We start from the raw sequence: 19,408 nt of genomic DNA, 5'->3' as shown, positions 1-19,408 counted from the left end.
GGTCCACTAGCACGGTCCACGCCAATCCCTCTCTGGCACAGAGGATCCACCTCCTGCCAGCCGGCATCGTGACAACCAAGTAGAACATTCCCCAGAACTTTCAGAACAAATTATTAAAATACAATCTGACCTTCATATACTTTTTCTACAAGATTACGAGAAAAACCTACGCTGACTAAAACTAGATTGTTACTGGCAGGGGAATAAAGCCAGCTCAAGGCTGGCTAAACAGTTAAAAAAGAGGGAATCAAAAACTCGAATCCTCTATATCTCTAAAGAAGACGGATCGAAAATCACTGATCTCCAGGGCATTGTTAACTGTTTAATGGAATACTATCAAAATGTATATAACCTTAAAACTGACTTATCTATATCTCAACCCACCCCCGAAACAATTTCTTCCTTCCTTTCTGGTATTTCTTTACCTCAGCTCCCTCCAGAAAGATTAAAAGAATTGGCATCCGACTTCACTATAGATGAAATAATATCAAGTATACGTTCTCTTAAATTATCGAAATCTCCTGGTCCGGATGGCATTTCAAATGATTTTTATAAAAAGTTTCCTCCACTGTTAGCACCTTATTTACTTAGGTCCTTTAATACTATTGTTTCAACAGGTGTCCCCCCTACCGAGATGTTGGAGGCTCTGGTGGTCACCATTCCTAAAGCAGGTAAATCAACGGATAACACCGCAAATTTTAGACCCATATCGTTACTTAATAGCGACATAAAACTATATGCTTTGGTGCTGGCGGCCCGGCTTAACAAAATTTTATCCGAATTGGTTTTTAAGGACCAAGTTGGCTTTGTTAAAGGCCGTCAGACATTAGACGCCAGTAGAAGGTTTCTTGATCTTATCGCTAAGATGTGTGCCGATCGGACGCCTTCTCCACTCCTTTCATTGGACGCGGAGAAGGCGTTCGATCGGATACACTCGGGGTACTTGCGTCAGGTCTTGCAAAAATTTGGATTTCCATTCAAATTTGAACAAGCCATTATGGCACTATACTCTAATCCTACTGCGAGAGTGTTGAGTACGGGAGCAGTTTCCAAGCCATTTACACTCGGGAATGGTACACGAAAGGGGTGCCCACTTTCCCCCCTACTTTTTGTTTTACCTATGGAGCCCTTTGCCCAACATATAAGGACGTTGCCGGCAATTTCAGGAATTCAAGTAGGTTTAAAGAATCATCGTATAGGGTTATTTGCCGACTTCGTCATTATTTGTTTAACAAACCCTTAGAGATCCCTGCCCCCGGTTTTAGCTGTTATAGAGGAATTTGGTAGGGTTAGCTATTACAAGATAAACCCCAGTAAGTCTACTCTTCTTGCCTTTATTCTCTCTATAGAGGTTCAGCGATTTATATCTGAGGCTTATCCATTTGTTTGGGCAAAGGATCAGATTTCTTATTTGGGTATTGTATTAACTTCCTCCCCTTCTACAACGGCTTCAGTTAACTTCTCTCTACTTAGATCCCAAATAGTGATATTTCGTGATTTTCGGCACTACCTATATCCTGGGCTGGGCGCATAGCGGTGATAAAAATGGTTTTGTTGGCCAAATTTTTATTTATTTTTTTTCGCAATCTGCCAATTGTTGTATCTATGCGGTACATTAATGAATTACAAAGATTAATTTTACAGTTTTTGTGGAAAGGCAAACATCCTAGAATGAATGCTCAGTTGTTATATCACTCAGTGGAAGATGGGGGAATGGGAGTGCCTTGTTTACGTTTGTATTATTATGCAGTAATACTGGATCAGCTGAAAAAATGGTGGTGGCAGGAGAATCCGCCACATTGGGCAGAGATAGAATCTAACCTATTGGGTTTTTCATCTTTACAAAAAATTTTATGGGTTTTACGGTTTTATCCAGGTTACTCGGTGCCCGTTATGTATCCCACACTTACAGCAGCCCAAAGAATTTGGAGTAAATTGGAATGTATTAAAGAAATATGCCCACTACAAATATCAGATATTCCTCTTTCCGCAATAAGCGACTTTGTAGCTGACTTAGAACTCACCACGTGGATAAAACTAGGGATAACCCATATATCCCAGATTATGGATCAAATAGGGCTGCTTTCATTCTCAGTTATAAGGAATAAATACCTACTTCCTAATAAGGAATTCTATAAATATTTAAGAATCCGCCACTTTATGAGCTCTCTTAGGTGGCCTCAGAGGGAAAGCAGAACAAGATACGAGAGTTTTTTTTTTAATGATAAGAGGTTTAATAATGGAATTTCTATAGCCTATAGGGAGATGGTCAGAACTAAAAAAAAAAAACTTACATTCCCCATTCCAAACACGCTGGGAAGAGAATCTGGGGAAAATATTTACAGAGGAGCAGTGGAGGTTCACTTTTGATATCCATAAGAAGCTGTCTAGGTGTGTGAACCATTTTGAATCTTCTCGTAAATGACGTATGGGAGAGATGTTCGGCAGTCACTGCTTACTTCTGTACCTGGAAGCTGATGGGCACTAAGTCGCTGTTGCGGGGAGAGGATTCAGTGGTGCTCAGACTCATGTAGGATATGACATAGGTGCATAAGAAGAAGAATGAAAGGTCGGCACTCACCGTATTTCCAGTATTTCGCACTTAGTAGTGCTTCAACGGGCCCGTTGAAGCACTACTAAGTGCGAAACACTGGTGTCGCCTCTCTGTGGTACCCCCCTTTGTCACCATCCGTCGTCTCCCCTACTTATGGCTGTGAGTATTGTGCAATAAAATCTGCCGAATTGGAAATCCGGTGAGTGCCGACCTTTCATTCTTCTTCTTATGCACCTTCTCGTAAATTACTTTACAGGTGGTATTACACACCTGACAAGCTTGCAAACATGTATCCATTAGCCCCAAGACAATGTTGGAGGTGTAGTAAGGCAGCTGGCACATTACTCCATATTTGGTGGGAATGTGAATTTATCCGCCCTTTTTGGTCTAATGTCAGGGCTTTTTTGGAGTACCTGGTCCCCTGTCCTATGAGTTGGGGGCCAGAAGTGGATTTCCTTTTCTTAAATTTGGATGAAATACCGATATCGCATCTCACCATTATATATCAAGTTTTAACAGTAGCTAGAATCTCCATTGCTCAGAGGTGGAAATCTTCTGAGGTGCCCGATTTATCAGTCATAAAAATTATTGTACACCATAACCTCATGATGGAGCGACATATAAGCAGACGATTAGGGGTACGAGAGAAGCAATTTGAAAAATGGGGTACTGGAATAGATGAATATAATTGATTTTGGATACATTTTGGTGTCGAGTATGTACTAATTATGAGTTATGAGTAATAATGTACTAATTATGAGTTATGAGTAATTATGGTTTTGAAGAATCTCGGTAGATGATGGGTCTGCGCTTATGTGTTGGTGTGTGTTTGTGAGTCTTTGTATAGAAATGGGTATTTGATGGGGAGTGTTTGCAGATTCGGTTATTGTGATTATTATAACTACAGTGGTCCCTCAAGTTACAATATTAATCGGTTCCAGGACGGCCATTGTATGTTGAAACCATTGTATGTTGAGACCATAACTCTATGGAAACCTGGTAATTGGTTCTGAAGCCACCAAAATGTCATCCAAAAATAGGAAAAAGTGAGGATTAAAGAAAAATAAGTAGATAACTAATATAGATAAAGCAAATCCTTACATATAAAAGTAATAAAAATCTGCTGGGAGCTGTAAATCATTATCTATTTCAGTGTTTTCCAATGAGGGTGCCTCCAGCTGTTGCAAAACTACAACTCCCAGCATGCCCGGACAGCCAAAGGCTGTCCGGGCATGCTGGGAGTTGTAGTTTTGCAACAGCTGGAGGAACCCTCGTTGGGAAACACTGGTCTATGTAGAGGACAGGAGCTTCTTCAGGGTCCTCTACAGTACACATAATGCCCTAAAAAAAAGTAAAATGGAGCCGCTCTTACTTGGTGTCCAAAGGAGCAGCTAACCATGGCATAGATTAAAAGTAGTACAGAACATGTAATACTACCCGGTACTGTAGGGGGCGCTACTAGACACCAGTCAGTGCATGCACTTTAGGAATACAGGGGTTTTACCAGTGAATGCCCATTCTGATTGGTCGGTTCTTCCAGCCATTGACATGTTTTGCAGATTCCTTAGCATTGTATGTTGAGTCTGGTTTCAAGTTACAATGGTCCAGAAAAGACCATTGTATGTTGAAACTATAGTATGTTGAGGCCATTGTAAGTTGAGGGATCACTGTATTATGATTATATTGATGAAATGAAGATAAGCTCCTGGGCAGGAGCAAAGTATATGGTATTTTGTTTTTCGCTGTATGTATGTATGAAAAATTAAATAAAGTTTAAAAAAAAAAAAAAAAAGGATGCAAAAAGGACACAACCTGATGCATCGTTTTGAATACGGTTTTCAATGGAGAGTCAATGCGTACGGTTTTCAATACGGTTCCGTACGGTTTTCAAATTGAAAATGTATATGGGAACTGTGTTTTTAAGATATAACCTTATAAGGAAACAGTAGCAAGATGGTACTGTGAAAAGGTGCGCCAAACTCTGCAGAGACAAACCATGATGGGAAGAAGTCATTATGGTGGTCTGGGCCATAAAGTGCTACCCTGTTCAACCTGTGGGCCTCCAGCTGTTGCAAAACTACTACTCCCAGCATGCCCTGACAGCCAAAGGCTGTCAGGGCATGCTGGGAGTAGTAGTTTTGTAACCGCTTTAGAGTCACAAGTTGGGGATCACCACTTGACAGGAGTGAATTTAAATAAGATTTTTTCCTAAAATAATAAAAAATTAAAATAAATAAAAAATATATTTTTACATGAAGTATTAGTTTCATTGAACTCCATGTATAACTGCAGCAATAACTTCCAGAGCACAGAGAACTATATGTCCCAGCAGAAGCTGTCTGTAATAAAAGTTGATTTTAAAATAGATTTGAACCCATCTGTAACCTGTCTGCAGGAAACGACATCCGCACTAATTTGTCCCATCCCGCGTCCCGTACGTACTGGCAGCTGCTGCTTTGTTCTGTCTTCTTCTTTGCTTCCGCCCTTACTTTTTCTCGCGAGATTTGAACCCGGATTGTATTGTGCCACGTCTGAGCCGTGCCGGGTCCACACAGAGCGACGGCCGGAGGTGAGGATGGAGGCTGCGGGTCTCATAGTGAGGGGGACGGAGGCTCCGGGTGTAGTAGTGGGGAGGACGGAGGCTGCGGGTCTAATAGTGAGGAGGGGAGGACGGAGGCTGCGGGTCTAATAGTGAGGAGGGGAGGACGGAGGCTGCGGGTGTAATAGTGAGGAGGGGAGGACGGAGGCTGCGGGTGTAATAGTGAGGAGGGGAGGACGGAGGCTGCGGGTGTAATAGTGAGGAGGGGAGGACGGAGGCTACGGGTGTAATAGTGAGGAGGGGAGGACGGAGGCTACGGGTGTAATAGTGAGGAGGGGAGGACGGAGGCTGCGGGTCTAATAGTGAGGAGGGGAGGACGGAGGCTGCGGGTGTAATAGTGAGGAGGAGAGGACGGAGGCTGCGGGTCTAATAGTGAGGAGGGGAGGACGGAGGCTGCGGGTGTAATAGTGAGGAGGGGAGGACGGAGGCTGCGGGTGTAATAGTGAGGAGGGGAGGACGGAGGCTGCGGGTGTAATAGTGAGGAGGGGAGGACGGAGGCTGCGGGTGTAATAGTGAGGAGGGGAGGACGGAGGCTGCGGGTTTAATAGTGAGGAGGGGAGGACGGAGGCTGCGGGTGTAATAGTGAGGAGGGGAGGACGGAGGCTGCGGGTGTAATAGTGAGGAGGGGAGGACGGAGGCTGCGGGTGTAATAGTGAGGAGGGGAGGACGGAGGCTGCGGGCGTAATAGTGAGGAGGGGAGGACGGAGGCTGCGGGTCTAATAGTGAGGAGGGGAGGACGGAGGCTGCGGGTGTAATAGTGAGGAGGGGAGGACGGAGGCTGCGGGTGTAATAGTGAGGAGGGGAGGACGGAGGCTGCGGGTTTAATAGTGAGGAGGGGAGGACGGAGGCTGCGGGTGTAATAGTGAGGAGGGGAGGACGGAGGCTGCGGGTGTAATAGTGAGGAGGGGAGGACGGAGGCTGCGGGTGTAATAGTGAGGAGGAGAGGACGGAGGCTACGGGTGTAATAGTGAGGAGGGGAGGACGGAGGCTGCGGGTGTAATAGTGAGGAGGGGAGGACGGAGGCTGCGGGTGTAATAGTGAGGAGGGGAGGACGGAGGCTGCGGGTGTAATAGTGAGGAGGGGAGGACGGAGGCTACGGGTGTAATAGTGAGGAGGGGAGGACGGAGGCTGCGGGTGTAATAGTGGGGAGGGGAGGACGGAGGCTGCGGATGTAATAGTGAGGAGGAGAGGACGGAGGCTGCGGGTGTAATAGTGGGGAGGGGAGGACGGAGGCTGCGGGTGTAATAGTGGGGAGGGGAGGACGGAGGCTGCGGGTGTAATAGTGAGGAGGGGAGGACGGAGGCTGCGGGTGTTAATAGTGAGGAGGGGAGGACGGAGGCTGCGGGTGTAATAGTGAGGAGGGGAGGACGGAGGCTGCGGATGTAATAGTGAGGAGGGGAGGACGGAGGCTGCGGGTGTAATAGTGAGGAGGAGAGGACGGAGGCTGCGGGTGTAATAGTGAGGAGGGGAGGACGGAGGCTGCGGGTGTAATAGTGAGGAGGAGAGGACGGAGGCTGCGGGTGTTAATAGTGAGGAGGGGAGGACGGAGGCTGCGGGTGTAATAGTGAGGAGGGGAGGACGGAGGCTGCGGGTGTAATAGTGAGGAGGGGAGGACGGAGGCTGCGGGTGTAATAGTGAGGAGGGGAGGACGGAGGCTGCGGGTGTAATAGTGAGGAGGGGAGGACGGAGGCTGCGGGTGTAATAGTGAGGAGGGGAGGACGGAGGCTGCGGGTGTAATAGTGAGGAGGGGAGGACGGAGGCTGCGGGTGTAATAGTGAGGAGGGGAGGACGGAGGCTGCGGGTGTAATAGTGAGGAGGGGAGGACGGAGGCTGCGGGTGTAATAGTGAGGAGGGGAGGACGGAGGCTGCGGGTGTAATAGTGAGGAGGGGAGGACGGAGGCTGCGGGTGTAATAGTGAGGAGGGGAGGACGGAGGCTGCGGGTGTAATAGTGAGGAGGGGAGGACGGAGGCTGCGGGTGTAATAGTGAGGAGGGGAGGACGGAGGCTGCGGGTGTAATAGTGAGGAGGGGAGGACGGAGGCTGCGGGTGTAATAGTGAGGAGGGGAGGACGGAGGCTGCGGGTGTAATAGTGAGGAGGGGAGGACGGAGGCTGCGGGTGTAATAGTGAGGAGGGGAGGACGGAGGCTGCGGGTGTAATAGTGAGGAGGGGAGGACGGAGGCTGCGGGTGTAATAGTGAGGAGGGATGAAGAATAAGATGTAATCGGACACTACTGGTGTCACTAGTGATCTCTCTCATGGTGAATGTTTTGTCTCAGATAAGATGGAGACTCGTTGGCTGAGGAGATGTGCGGCTCTTCTCCTCATCACTGTCCTCATCAGTGCAGTGTTTGCTCAGAATTCACACCATGGACACGGGCACAGCCATGGTCACCACGGACACAGCCACGAAGGTCACCACGGACACAGCCACGAAGGTCACCATGGACACAGCCACGAAGGTCACCATGGAAACGGCCACCATGGACACAGCCACGAAGGTCACCATGGACACAGCCACGAAGATCTCCACCATGGTCATGAACACGGTCACGATGATTTTCAAGAATTTAAGAACCGCTGGACTATGGGGGATGCACCACCTCAGGGGGCCGAGGAGGAACGTGTCAAGAGAGAAGCTGTGAAGGACTCGCTACCGCCCCCTCCTTATGATTCCAGGGAGAAGATGGACCCCGTTACACTATGGACATATGTAAGTAGAAGATGACTACATGTTGTGTACTCACAGATTATATTGGTGTTTCTCAACCAGGTTGCCTCCAGCTGTTGCAAAACTACAACTCCCAGCATGCCCGGACAGCCGAAGGCTGTCCGGGCATGCTGGGAGTTGTAGTTTTGCAACAGCTGGAGGAACCCTGGTTTGAAAAATCGACAATAGATGGTAATGAGGGCAATATATTGCTTGTCAATACCCTCTGCTCTCCTGTCTGTGTCCTAGGTTTCGGCACCAAATTTTGTGGAAATTTATTCTTGCATGGTGTTGTAGTTTTGCAACAGCTGGAGGCACACTGGTTGGGAAGCACTGGATTATATACTGGTGTATGGATAGTGATATATACTGGAGTCTACATCCAGAGGCCAAACAATCGAAGCAAACCTAATATTTCTTACAGCTGAGGGTTCGTCACTATTGTATTTAGTCTAGACTACTGTAGGGAGAAGTCTGCCTTGTGCTCATCTGTATACAACAAACCCCCAGCTGTTAGAAGTTTGTATGGATTTTTGGATATTATACATTAACATTGCGTCAGTTCACTGACAGCAAGCAGAGATAGTGATCATAATCAATTGAAAAGTATATTAGTGTCAGGACTTTTCATTAAACATTTATTAAGCTTTAATAAAATAGAACTGAACGGTGTCTCTTCATGTAGATGGCAGCGCCTGAAATGTCTTATTTATCGCCAAAAAACAATTACGCTCAATCCCTACAGACAACCAGATCTGACCGCTCCACCGCCTCACCTGTCACCTTGTATAATGGTTCAGTGATGATCATACACAAAGCGCGCTCTCCTATACAGACAAGTAGAGATGAGCAAACTTACAGTAAATTCGATTCGTCACGAACTTCTCGGCTCGGCAGTTGATGACTTTTCCTGCATAAATTAGTTCAGCTTTCAGGTGCTCCCGTGGGCTGGAAAAGGTGGATACAGTCCTAGGAGACTCTTTCCTAGGACTGTATCCACCTTTTCCAGCCCACCGGAGCACCGGAAAGCTGAACTAATTTATGCAGGAAAAGTCATCAACTGCCGAGCCGAGAAGTTCGTGATGAATCGAATTTACTGTAAGTTCACTCATCTCTACAGACAAGACACCTTACAGGTTTATCATACATTACTTATCCTGTACTGATCGTGATTTATATCCTGTATTATACTCCAGAGCTGTACTCACTATTCTGCTGGTGAGGTCACTGTGTACATACATTACATTACTTATCCTGTACTGATCCTGAGTTATATCCTGTATTATACTCCAGAGCTGCACTCACTATTCTGCTGGTGAGGTCACTGTGTACATACATTACATTACTTATCCTGTACTGATCCTGAGTTATATCCTGTATTATACTCCAGAGCTGTACTCACTATTCTGCTGGTGGGGTCACTGTGTACATACATTACATTACTTATCCTGTACTGATCCTGAGTTATATCCTGTATTATACCCCAGAGCTGTACTCACTATTCTGCTGGTGGAGTCACTGTGTACATACATTACTTATCCTGTACTGATCCTGAGTTATATCCTGTATTATACCCCAGAGCTGCACTCACTATTCTGCTGGTGGGGTCACTGTGTACATACATTACATTACTTATCCTGTACTGATCCTGAATTATATCCTGTATTATACCCCAGAGCTGCACTCACTATTCTGCTGGTGGAGTGAGCTGTACATGTGGTTTTGATGTCTCTCACATATGTCCTCTTTCCCATGGATGTTGTTTGTTCCCCGCAGTGCGGTTGTATTTGATGTCTCACACATCTGGCCTCTTCTCACATCTTGATGGTCGCCTCCTCTAACGTTCTCTCCCTTTCTTGCAGGCAATAAGCGCCACGCTGCTGATCTCTGCCGCTCCTTTCTTCATCCTTTTCCTGATCCCGGTGCAGTCCAACAGCAGCCAGCACCAATCCCTGCTGAAGCTGCTGCTGAGCTTCGCCTCCGGGGGGCTCCTGGGAGACGCCTTTCTACATCTCATCCCCCATGCACTTGGTATGAAGCCCTCAGTCCGCGTCTCCTCATTGCATTGAATTGTGATACGTTGGTGGTTCTTCTGCTGCGCTGAAACTTCTAACCGAGAGCTGCATGCTGGGAGTTGTAGTTTGACCGCAGCTGGAGAAGCCCACGTCTCGGGCCGTAATGTTATAAACCAACGTTGTCTCTTCCTGTAGAGCCGCACTCTCACCACCAACCTGAAGGGGACGCTCACGGACATGGACACTCTCACGGTAAGAGCATATTATTATTTTTAATAAAGAGCAGGGTTCCCCAATCAGTGTGCCTCCAGCTGTTGCAAAACTACAACTCCCTGCATGCCCCGACTGCCTTCGGCTGGGAGTTGTAGTTTTGCAACAGCTGGAGGCACACTAGTTAGGAAACACTGAAAATTCACACTATGAGACTTAAAGGGGTACTCCGCTGCTCAGCGCTTGGAACAAACTGTTCCGAATGCTGAAAGCGGGAGCTCGGGATGTCATAGCCCCGCCCCCTCATGCTCTCATGACCCGCCTCCTCAATGCAGGTCTATGGGGGGGCGTGATGCATGCCACGTCCCCTCCCATAGACTTGCATTGAGGGGGCCGGACATGACGTCATGAGGGGGCGGGGCTATGACGTCACGAGCTCCCGATTCCAGCGTTCGGAACAGTTTGTTCCAAACGCTGAGCAGCGGAGTACCCCTTTTAAGTTGCAGTGTTGTTAGGACAACCCTGCCAGACAACTCCCAGCAGCCGGGAAGTCAGTGCACTAACTTTGTGGTTTCTTCAATTTGACGTCTATGTAGTTTTGTTTTATTTTGGTTTTTTTTTTCTCCCCAGATCACAGCCATACTCACATGATGTGTGTGGGATTGTGGGTTCTGGCAGGAATCATCGCTTTCCTTGTGGTTGAAAAGTTTGTGCGACACCTGAAGGGGGAGGCCGGCCACGGACACAGCCACGACCACGGTATGTCTCCTTTCTATCAGTCAGCTCACTCCTGTGGAAGGACTGGATTTATTATTGGGAAATATATAACGCAAATGCTCTACACCATAAGGCTGTGTTCACATCATGTTTTTGCCATACTGTTTTCAATCCGCTTTTCTAAAGAAAACCGTATGGCAAAAAAACGGATGGAACAGTATGGGGAAAAGTAAACCGTATGCGTATTTAAACTGCATACTGTTTTTAAAAGATGCTTACAGTTCTTTCCGTTTTTATAAAAAAAAAAACACCCATACGTTTTTGATAATTTTGTCCATTTTTAATGGGAGGGGTGTTGGGTGGGGACTTTAGGATGCAAATGCGCATGTGCAAAGTAAAAACCGTATACGGTTTCCCGTATGGAACTGTATACATCCATGTTAAAAAAAATAAAAAAGTATGCGGTTGCAGTACGGTTTTTAAACCAGAGTCAAAACCGTGGTTGACTTTGCACATGCGCATTTGCATCCTAAAGTCCCCACCCAACACCCCTCCCATTAAAAATGGACAGAATTTTCAAAAACGTATGGGTGTTTTTTTGTTTTTTTTTTATAAAAATGGATGGAACTGTATGCACTTTTAAAAACGCATACGGTTTACTTTTTCCCATACTGTTCCATCCGTTTTTTTGCCATACGGTTTTCTTTAGAAAAACTGATTGAAAACAGTATGGCAAGAACGTGATGCGAAATCCAGCCAAGAGTTCCAGAAAATCAGAATGAAGCAAACATACCAGACAACATTTTGGCCTCTATTAGGTTTACAAAATCAGATTTAGCCTTTTTGTTTGTGGGTTGTTTTTTGAATATTTTTCTATAAAATATAATTTTTTATTTTTTTTAGAATTTTTTTTTGTCTGTTTAATGGAATTTTATCTAATTTTATTTTATTTATTCATTCGTTCATTTATTAATGTATTGATTTATATTTTATTCTTTGCCCTACATAAATTGTGGCCCTTAATGCCCACATTCTATTTTTATTTTATTTTTTTTACTTTTCCTATGACTCCCATGGTGCTCCCTGGTGTCATGATGGCTGTGCCTGTAGATGGGTGCCATAACTAGGTTGGTGCAGACACGATGCGCACCTAGGTTCACCCTCCGGCTTAAATCCAGTGTCTCTAAAAAAATCGTAAAAAAATAAAATAAAAAAAAAGTTGGGGTGTTCCTGACAGTCACGCGACCCTCTGTTTCCTCCCTCCCTAAGTCCAAGTTTTGAGATAACGATAAATCTTTAGATGTATGTGAGAAATTCGGGCACTGTGCACCCAAAAAATCTTGGACGTGCGACACAATTATGATTTAGGGCAGGGTCACACGTGGCACATCCGCAGCATATTTTGCGTTGCGGATGCGTCAATACCAGTCACAGAGGGACTACATAGCGAGCTCCCAGCTGTGCCCGGGCAGCTCTGTGTGTCCGCTTGTAGTGGCGGATTTCTACGGCAGCTTGGAGCTTACTCTGCAGTTCCTCTGTGACTGCTGTTTCACGCGGAGGATGCACCCTGTATGACCATGCACTTAAACTGGTATTTCTCAGTTGGAAATCAGACTAGATGAAAATATGCAAACCAACGCTATTAATCCCCTGTGTGTCTGGATTATAATGTTTTTCTTTGTACTGTTCATTGTAGAGTCCAAACAAAGCTCAGTAAAGGAAAAGGATGACAAACAAGACGGCAAAGAAGGAGTAAGACAGAGGAACAAGGAGACCAATGCCAAGAGCGGCAAGTCGGGAAAAGAGAAGCATCGCACAGGTGGTGGCACAGTATGGCGGATTTAGGATTTCCTTTTACTTGTCATTCATCTCTTAAACTATTTTTCACCCCTCCTTCCTCCTGCAGACATGACAGTTTCCGGGTACCTGAACCTCGCCGCTGACTTCACACACAACTTCACAGACGGTTTGGCCATCGGAGCCTCTTTCTTGGTGAGCAGCAACGTCGGAATCGTCACCACGATCACCATCCTGCTCCATGAGGTGCCCCACGAGATCGGAGACTTCGCTATTCTGGTGCAAAGCGGCTGCACCAAGAAAAAGGTGGGTAACCTTACGTATATAAACCTCTGTCCTAGGATTGATATTACTATAAAACAGTGTTTCCCAACCAATGTTCCTCCAGCTGTTGCAAAACTACAACTCCCAGCATGCCCGGACAGCCGTTGGCTGTCCGGGCATTCTGGGAGTTGTAGTTTTGCAACAGCAGAAGAGACACTGGTTGGGAAACACTGCTATAGAAAGTGCAACGATTAGGTGTCGTACAGATAGTGGCCAAAAAATTATAGTGCCATACCCCATGTCTCCTACAGTTTTCGTGACAGAATTATTTCCACATTCGCTGCCCCCCCCCCATCGTTTATTGGTTCAGTGCATTTAGTGCCCCTGGTAGTAATAGTACCACACGGTGCCAACCTAAAAGATTCTCCTGTTAATTCTGCCCACAAAATAAAATTATACGAGCATGTCCAGTGTCCCTGTAATTCCTAGCCGAGTGTACCAAAGTACCGAGTGTACCGCCCCTAGACATGTAATCCCCTATCCAAAGGACCAGATGTTTCTGCCATGGAAATTCCACACTCCATGCAAAAGAATTAACATGATCTTCCTTTAGGCGGAATCTGCTTAGAAATGCATTGCCGTCTCCATGGAGACGGTGAATTTCTAAGTGGTCCTGGCGCCGAGTCAACGTGCAAATTTGCTTAACCCCTTAAGGACGCAGGACGTACTCAAACGGCCCCTTTTCCGAGTCCTTAAGGACTCAGGACGTTTGAGTACGTCCTGTCAAATCCCGGCCCCCCGCCGCTAGCCGGAGGGGAGCCGGTGCCCGATGCCTGCTGAAATCGTTCAGCAGGCATCGGGGCATATCGCCCAGGGGGGTCATTATGCCCCCCCATGTCGGCGATGGCCGCAGATCGCTGGACAATTCAGTCCAGCGATCTGCAGCAGATTCCGGGTCAATCGGGTCTCCGGTGACCCGGAATTACAGGCTGTTCGGGGCCGTCGGAGACGGCCCCGAACAGCCAGAGCCTGCAGGGGTGAGGTGGCACTGGTGCCACCTCACGATCGCCCTGATTCGTCGTCCGGATTACCGGCCGAGCAATCAGGGCGCCTGCTGCGGGTGTCACTCCCGCAACCCGCTCCGCCCCTCTTCCGGAGGACGTGAGCGGGTGCGGGACGTGCACCCCAGGTGCTGGGGACCCCGATCCCCGGCTTCAATGTTGGGATCGGGGCCCCAGGAGCGACGGCGGCGACGACGACGAGGGACTGACCTCATGCGGCTGGATCGTTGGAGGTGAGTGACAGCCTCCTGCTGTTTCTTAGCAACAGCTCCCAGCATGCAAAAAGGGCATGCTGGGAGCTGTAGTTATGCAACAGCAGGAGGCAGACCACCACAACTCCCAGCATTCCCTTATGGGCATGCTGGGACTTGTAGTTTTGCAACAGCTGGAGGCGCATTCTTTCTATGGAAAAGTGTACCTTCAGCTGTTGTGTAACTACAACTCCCAGCTTTCACAAACAGCTAAAGTGCATGCTGGGAGTTGTAGTGGTGCATCTGGTGGTTGCATAACTACAACTCCCAGCATGCCCGTTGGCTGTCGGTGACTGCTGAGAGTTGTAGTTTTGCAACAGCTGAAGGCACACGGCGTTAAGTAGCAAACCAGTGTGTCTCCAGCTGTTGCATAACTACAATCCCCAGCATCCCCAGCCAAAGTAGTATGCCTCCAGCTGTTGCATAACTACAAGACCCAGCATGCCCTTCCGCTGTCCGTACATGCTGGGGGTTGTAGCTTTTGCAACAGCTGAAGGCACACTGGTTGCAAAACACTCAGTTTGTTACCAAACTCGGTGTTTCACAACCAGTGTGCCTCCAGCTGTTGCAAAACTACAACTCCCAGCATGCACTGATAGACCGTACATGCTGGGAGTTGTAGTTTTGCAACAGCTGGATGTCCGTCCCCCCCCCCAATGTGAACGTACAGGGTACACTCACATGGGCGGAGGATTACAGTAAGTATCGGGCTGCAAGTTTGAGGTGCGGCAAAATTTCTGCCGCAGCTCAAACTGCCAGCGAGAAACTACTGTGAACCCCCCCCACCCGTGCGACTGTACCCTAAAAACACTACACTACACTAACACACAATAAAATAAAAAGTAAAAAACACTACGTATACACATACCCCTACACAGCCCCCCTCCCCTCCCCAATAAAAATGAAAAACGTCTGGTACGCCACTGTTTCCAAAACGGAGCCTCCAGCTGTTGCAAAACAACTACTCCCAGTATTGCCAGATAGCCGTTGACTGTCTAGGCATGCTGGGAGTTTTACAACAGCTGGAGGCACCCTGTTTGGGAATCACTGGCGTAGAATACCCCTATGTCCACCCCTATGCAATCCCTAATTTTGGCCTCAAATGCGCATGGCGCTCTCACTTTGGAGCCCTGTCGTATTTCAAGGCAACAGTTTAGGGTCACATATGGGGTATCGCCGTACTCGGGAGAAATTGCCTAACAAATTTTGGGGGGTATTTTCTGCTATTACCCTTTTTAAAAATGTAAAATTTTTGGGAAAACAAGCATTTTAGGTAAAAAATATATATATTTTTTTACATATGCAAAAGTCGTGAAACACCTGTAGGGTATTAAGGTTCAAACTACCCCTTGTTACGTTCCCCGAGGGGTCTAGTTTCCAAAATGGTATGCCATGTGTTTTTTTTTGCTGTCCTGGCACCATAGGGGCTTCCTAAATGCGGCATGCCCCCAGAGCAAAATTTCCTTCAAAAAAGCCAAATGTGACTCCTTCTCTTCTGAGACCTGTAGTGCGCCAGCAGAGCACTTTTCACCCCCATGCGAGGTGTTTTCTGTATCGGGAGAAATTGGGCTTCAAATTTTGGGGGGTATTTTCTGCTATTACCCTTTTTAAAAATGTAAAATTTTTGGGAAACCAAGCATTTTAGGTAAAAAATATGTATTTTTTTTTTACATATGCAAAAGTCGTGAATCACCTGTAGGATATTAAGGTTCACTTTACCCCTTGTTACGTTCCCTGAGGGGTCTAGTTTCCAAAATGGTATGCCATGTGTTTTTTTTTTTTGCTGTCCTGGCACCATAGGGGCTTCCTAAATGCGGCATGCCCCCCAAAAACCATTTGTCGCTCCTTCCCTTCTGAGCCCTCTACTGCGCCTGCCGAACAATTAACATAGACATATGAGGTATGTGCTTACTCGAGAGAAATTGGGTTTCAAATAAAAGTAAAATTTTTCTCCTTTTTACCCCTTGCAAAAATTCAAAAATTGGGTCTACAAGAACATGAGTGTAAAAAATGAAGATTTTGAATTTTCTCCTTCACTTTGCTGCTATTCCTGTGAAACACCTAAAGGGTTAAAACACTTATTGAATGTCATTTTGAATACTTTGGGGGGTGTAGTTTTTATAATGGTGTCTTTTATGGGGTATTTCTAATATAAAGACCCCTCAAATCCACTTCAAACCTGAACTGGTCCCTGAAAAATAGCGAGTTTGAAAATTTTGTGAAAAATCGGAAAATTGCTGCTGAACTTTGAAGCCCTCTGGTGTCTTCCAAAAGTAAAAACTCGTCAATTTTATGATGCAGACATAAAGTAGACATATTGTATATGTGAACCCAAAAAAATTTTATTTGGAATATCCATTTCCTTACAAGCAGAGAGCTTCAAAGTTAGAAAAATGCTAAATTTTCATTTTTTTCATCAAATTTTGGGATTTTTCACCAAGAAAGGATGCAAGTTACCATAAAATTTTACCACTAAGTTAAAGTAGAATATGTCACGAAAAAACAATCTCGGAATCAGAATGATAACTAAAAGCATTCCAGAGTTATTAATGTTTAAAGTGACAGTGGTCAGAATTGCAAAAAACGCTCCGGTCCTTAAGGTGTAAAATGGCCTGGTCCTTAAGGGGTTAAAGAGGTTATCCAGGAAAAAAATTATTATTATTATTTATTTTATTTTTTTAAATATCAACTGGCTCCAGAAAGTTAAACAGATTTGTAAATTACTTCTATTAAAAAATCTTAATCCTTTCAGTACTTATGAGCTTCTGAAGTTGAGTTGTTCTTTTCTGTCTAAGTGCTCTCTGATGACACCTGTCTCGGGAACTGCCCAGTTTAGAAGCAAAGCTCCATAGCAAACCTCTTCTAAACTGGGCGGTTCCCGAGACACGTGTCATCAGAGAGCACTTAGACAGAAAAGAACAACCTTAAAGGGGTATTCCAGGTAAAACCTTTTTTTTTAATATATATATATATATATATATATATATATATATATATATATATATATATATATATATATATATATATATATATATATATATATATATATATATATATATATATATATATATATATATATATATATATATATATATATATATATATATATATATATATATATATATATATATATATATATATATATATATATATATATATATATATATATATATATATATATATATATATATATATATATATATATATATATATATATATATATATATATATATATATATATATATATATATATATATATATATATATATATATATATATATATATATATATATATATATATATATATATATATATATATATATATATATATATATATATATATATATATATATATATATATATATATATATATATATATATATATATATATATATATATATATATCAACTGGCTCCAGAAAGTTAAACAGATTTGTAAATGACTTCTATTAAAAAATCTTAATCCTTCCAATAGTTATTAGCTTCTCAAGTTTTCTGTCTAACTGCTCAGTGATGATGTCACGTCCCGGGAGCTGTGCATGATGGGAAAATATCCATAGGAGCTGCACAGCTCCCGGGACGTGAGTCATCAGAGAGCAGTTAGACAGAAAACAACAACTCAACTTCAGAAGCTAATAACTATTGGAAGGATTAAGATTTTTTAATAGAAGTAATTTACAAATCTGTTTAACTTTCTGGAGCCAGTTGAAATATAGAGATAGATAGATAAGATTAGATTAGAGATTAGATATTATATTAGATTAGATATTAGATTAGATTGTTTTTTTTTTTTTTTCCTGGATAACCCCTTTTAATGTCCGCTGTGTGAACATAGCCAAACAGTGCATCTAGGAGAATTGATGTCTTCCCATCTGCCTTTCTGTAGACTGCTGGCCATAAATGGGCCTTTTAAAAAATAAAATAAAAAAAATAAAAAAACGTAGAGTCACGCCCCCTCCCAAAGACTTGCATTGAGGGGGCGAGGCTATGACGTCACAAGCTCCAGCATTCGGAACAGTTTGTTCTGAACGCTGAGCAGCGGAGTACCCCTTTAAATGGTTTGTGGTGCACTAGGGTGACCAGCGGTCATGGAGACAATGAAATCCTCCTCTGTAATATGGGAAGATGTCATCTATATAGCTGTAGACAAGGTGAGATCTCGCTGACGTTCCTTCTATGTTCCAGGCGATGATGTTACAGCTCAGTACAGCTCTTGGCGCTCTGGCGGGCACTGCCTGTTCTCTCCTGGCAGAGGGCATCGGGGAGGCTGCCACCTTGTGGATCCTCCCATTCACTGCCGGTGGCTTCATCTACATTGCAACCGTCTCCGTCATCCCCGAGCTCCTGAAGGATTCCCGCCCCAGGCAGTCCATCATGGAGACCTTCGGCCTGCTCCTAGGAGTTGCCATGATGGTTCTGATTGCACATTTTGAATAGATCATCTGTTACGTCATGAAGCTAAGATACAAGTCTTCTGGAAGGGTGGCCTAGTGCGTCCTGTCTGTACGGTGGCAGATGTCATGTGACTATGGAGCCTTCTCTCACCCTGGACACTACAATTAGATATTGTGGTCCACTTCATTATAATTTTTATGTTGGTCTTTTTTTTAATTTTTGGACCAAACTGAATTGTAATCATGAACATCTCCCCTCCCCCTCTCGACACTGATGCTTCCTGGTGTCTTCGCTATTGGCTCAGTTTTGTGCGTTATTTATATCCTTAGAATGTTTAGGACAATAGGTCAGAATCCCTGTCTGCTCCTTAAAGGAGTCTAGAATACCGTCGGTCCATCTGGTCTGCCTTGTAATTCCATATTTAAGGGAGAACTTGTGTATCTAGGACAACAGCGCCCCCAGTGTCCACTATGAGGGATTAGAAGAGACGAGGTGATGGGACATTCGTACTGTTCCGTAGAGAATTAGGGATTATATGGGGGGGGGGGGTTGTATTATGAAATTGCATTAAACTTGAGTCCAACGCCATCGCAATGTTACACTGCCCGATAGTCTATTACTGTGTGAGGACATACGGTCTTTTTTAATCTTGACATCATGTAAGGGGCAGCGCCATCTAGTGTCCAGGCTGAATGGCTGCAGCTCTGCACCCCTGCCTGCTCTGACTTTGTATCCAAGTGCTTTCTCTGGGCTGTCGGGAGCTTGAATTTAGGGTCCTGGGAGATTTTGTCTCCATATTATTTTTTTAAGTAATGAAAATAAAAAACTGAAAATCTGA

The 19,408-nt window shown here is 44.9% G+C and overlaps 1 protein-coding gene across 10 annotated transcripts in view; it reads left to right on the top strand.

The window, feature by feature from the left end:
- The window catches only part of SLC39A7 (solute carrier family 39 member 7), an 82,235-nt gene extending 62,827 nt beyond the window's left edge, over positions 1-19,408 (top strand). For 8 of the 10 annotated variants that reach the window (XM_056540381.1, XM_056540379.1, XM_056540376.1 and 5 more), the window contains 8 exons: positions 618-671; positions 7,431-7,864; positions 9,724-9,892; positions 10,072-10,128; positions 10,717-10,845; positions 12,500-12,622; positions 12,710-12,906; positions 18,361-19,408. In XM_056540381.1, coding sequence (XP_056396356.1) covers positions 618-671; positions 7,431-7,864; positions 9,724-9,892; positions 10,072-10,128; positions 10,717-10,845; positions 12,500-12,622; positions 12,710-12,906; positions 18,361-18,612 — 1,415 coding nt within the window. In that variant the 3' untranslated portion in view covers positions 18,613-19,408. Of the gene's footprint in view, positions 1-617; positions 672-4,970; positions 5,124-7,430; positions 7,865-9,723; positions 9,893-10,071; positions 10,129-10,716; positions 10,846-12,499; positions 12,623-12,709; positions 12,907-18,360 lie in introns of those variants that run through there. The other 2 variants (XM_056540384.1, XM_056540385.1) reach the window with 2 other exon arrangements.

This window comes from Hyla sarda, chromosome 9, assembly GCF_029499605.1.
Source record: "Hyla sarda isolate aHylSar1 chromosome 9, aHylSar1.hap1, whole genome shotgun sequence".
NCBI lineage: Eukaryota > Metazoa > Chordata > Amphibia > Anura > Hylidae > Hyla > Hyla sarda.
The sequence above is the reverse complement of the archived record's forward strand: the minus strand, read 5'-3'. Positions and strand labels throughout refer to the sequence as shown.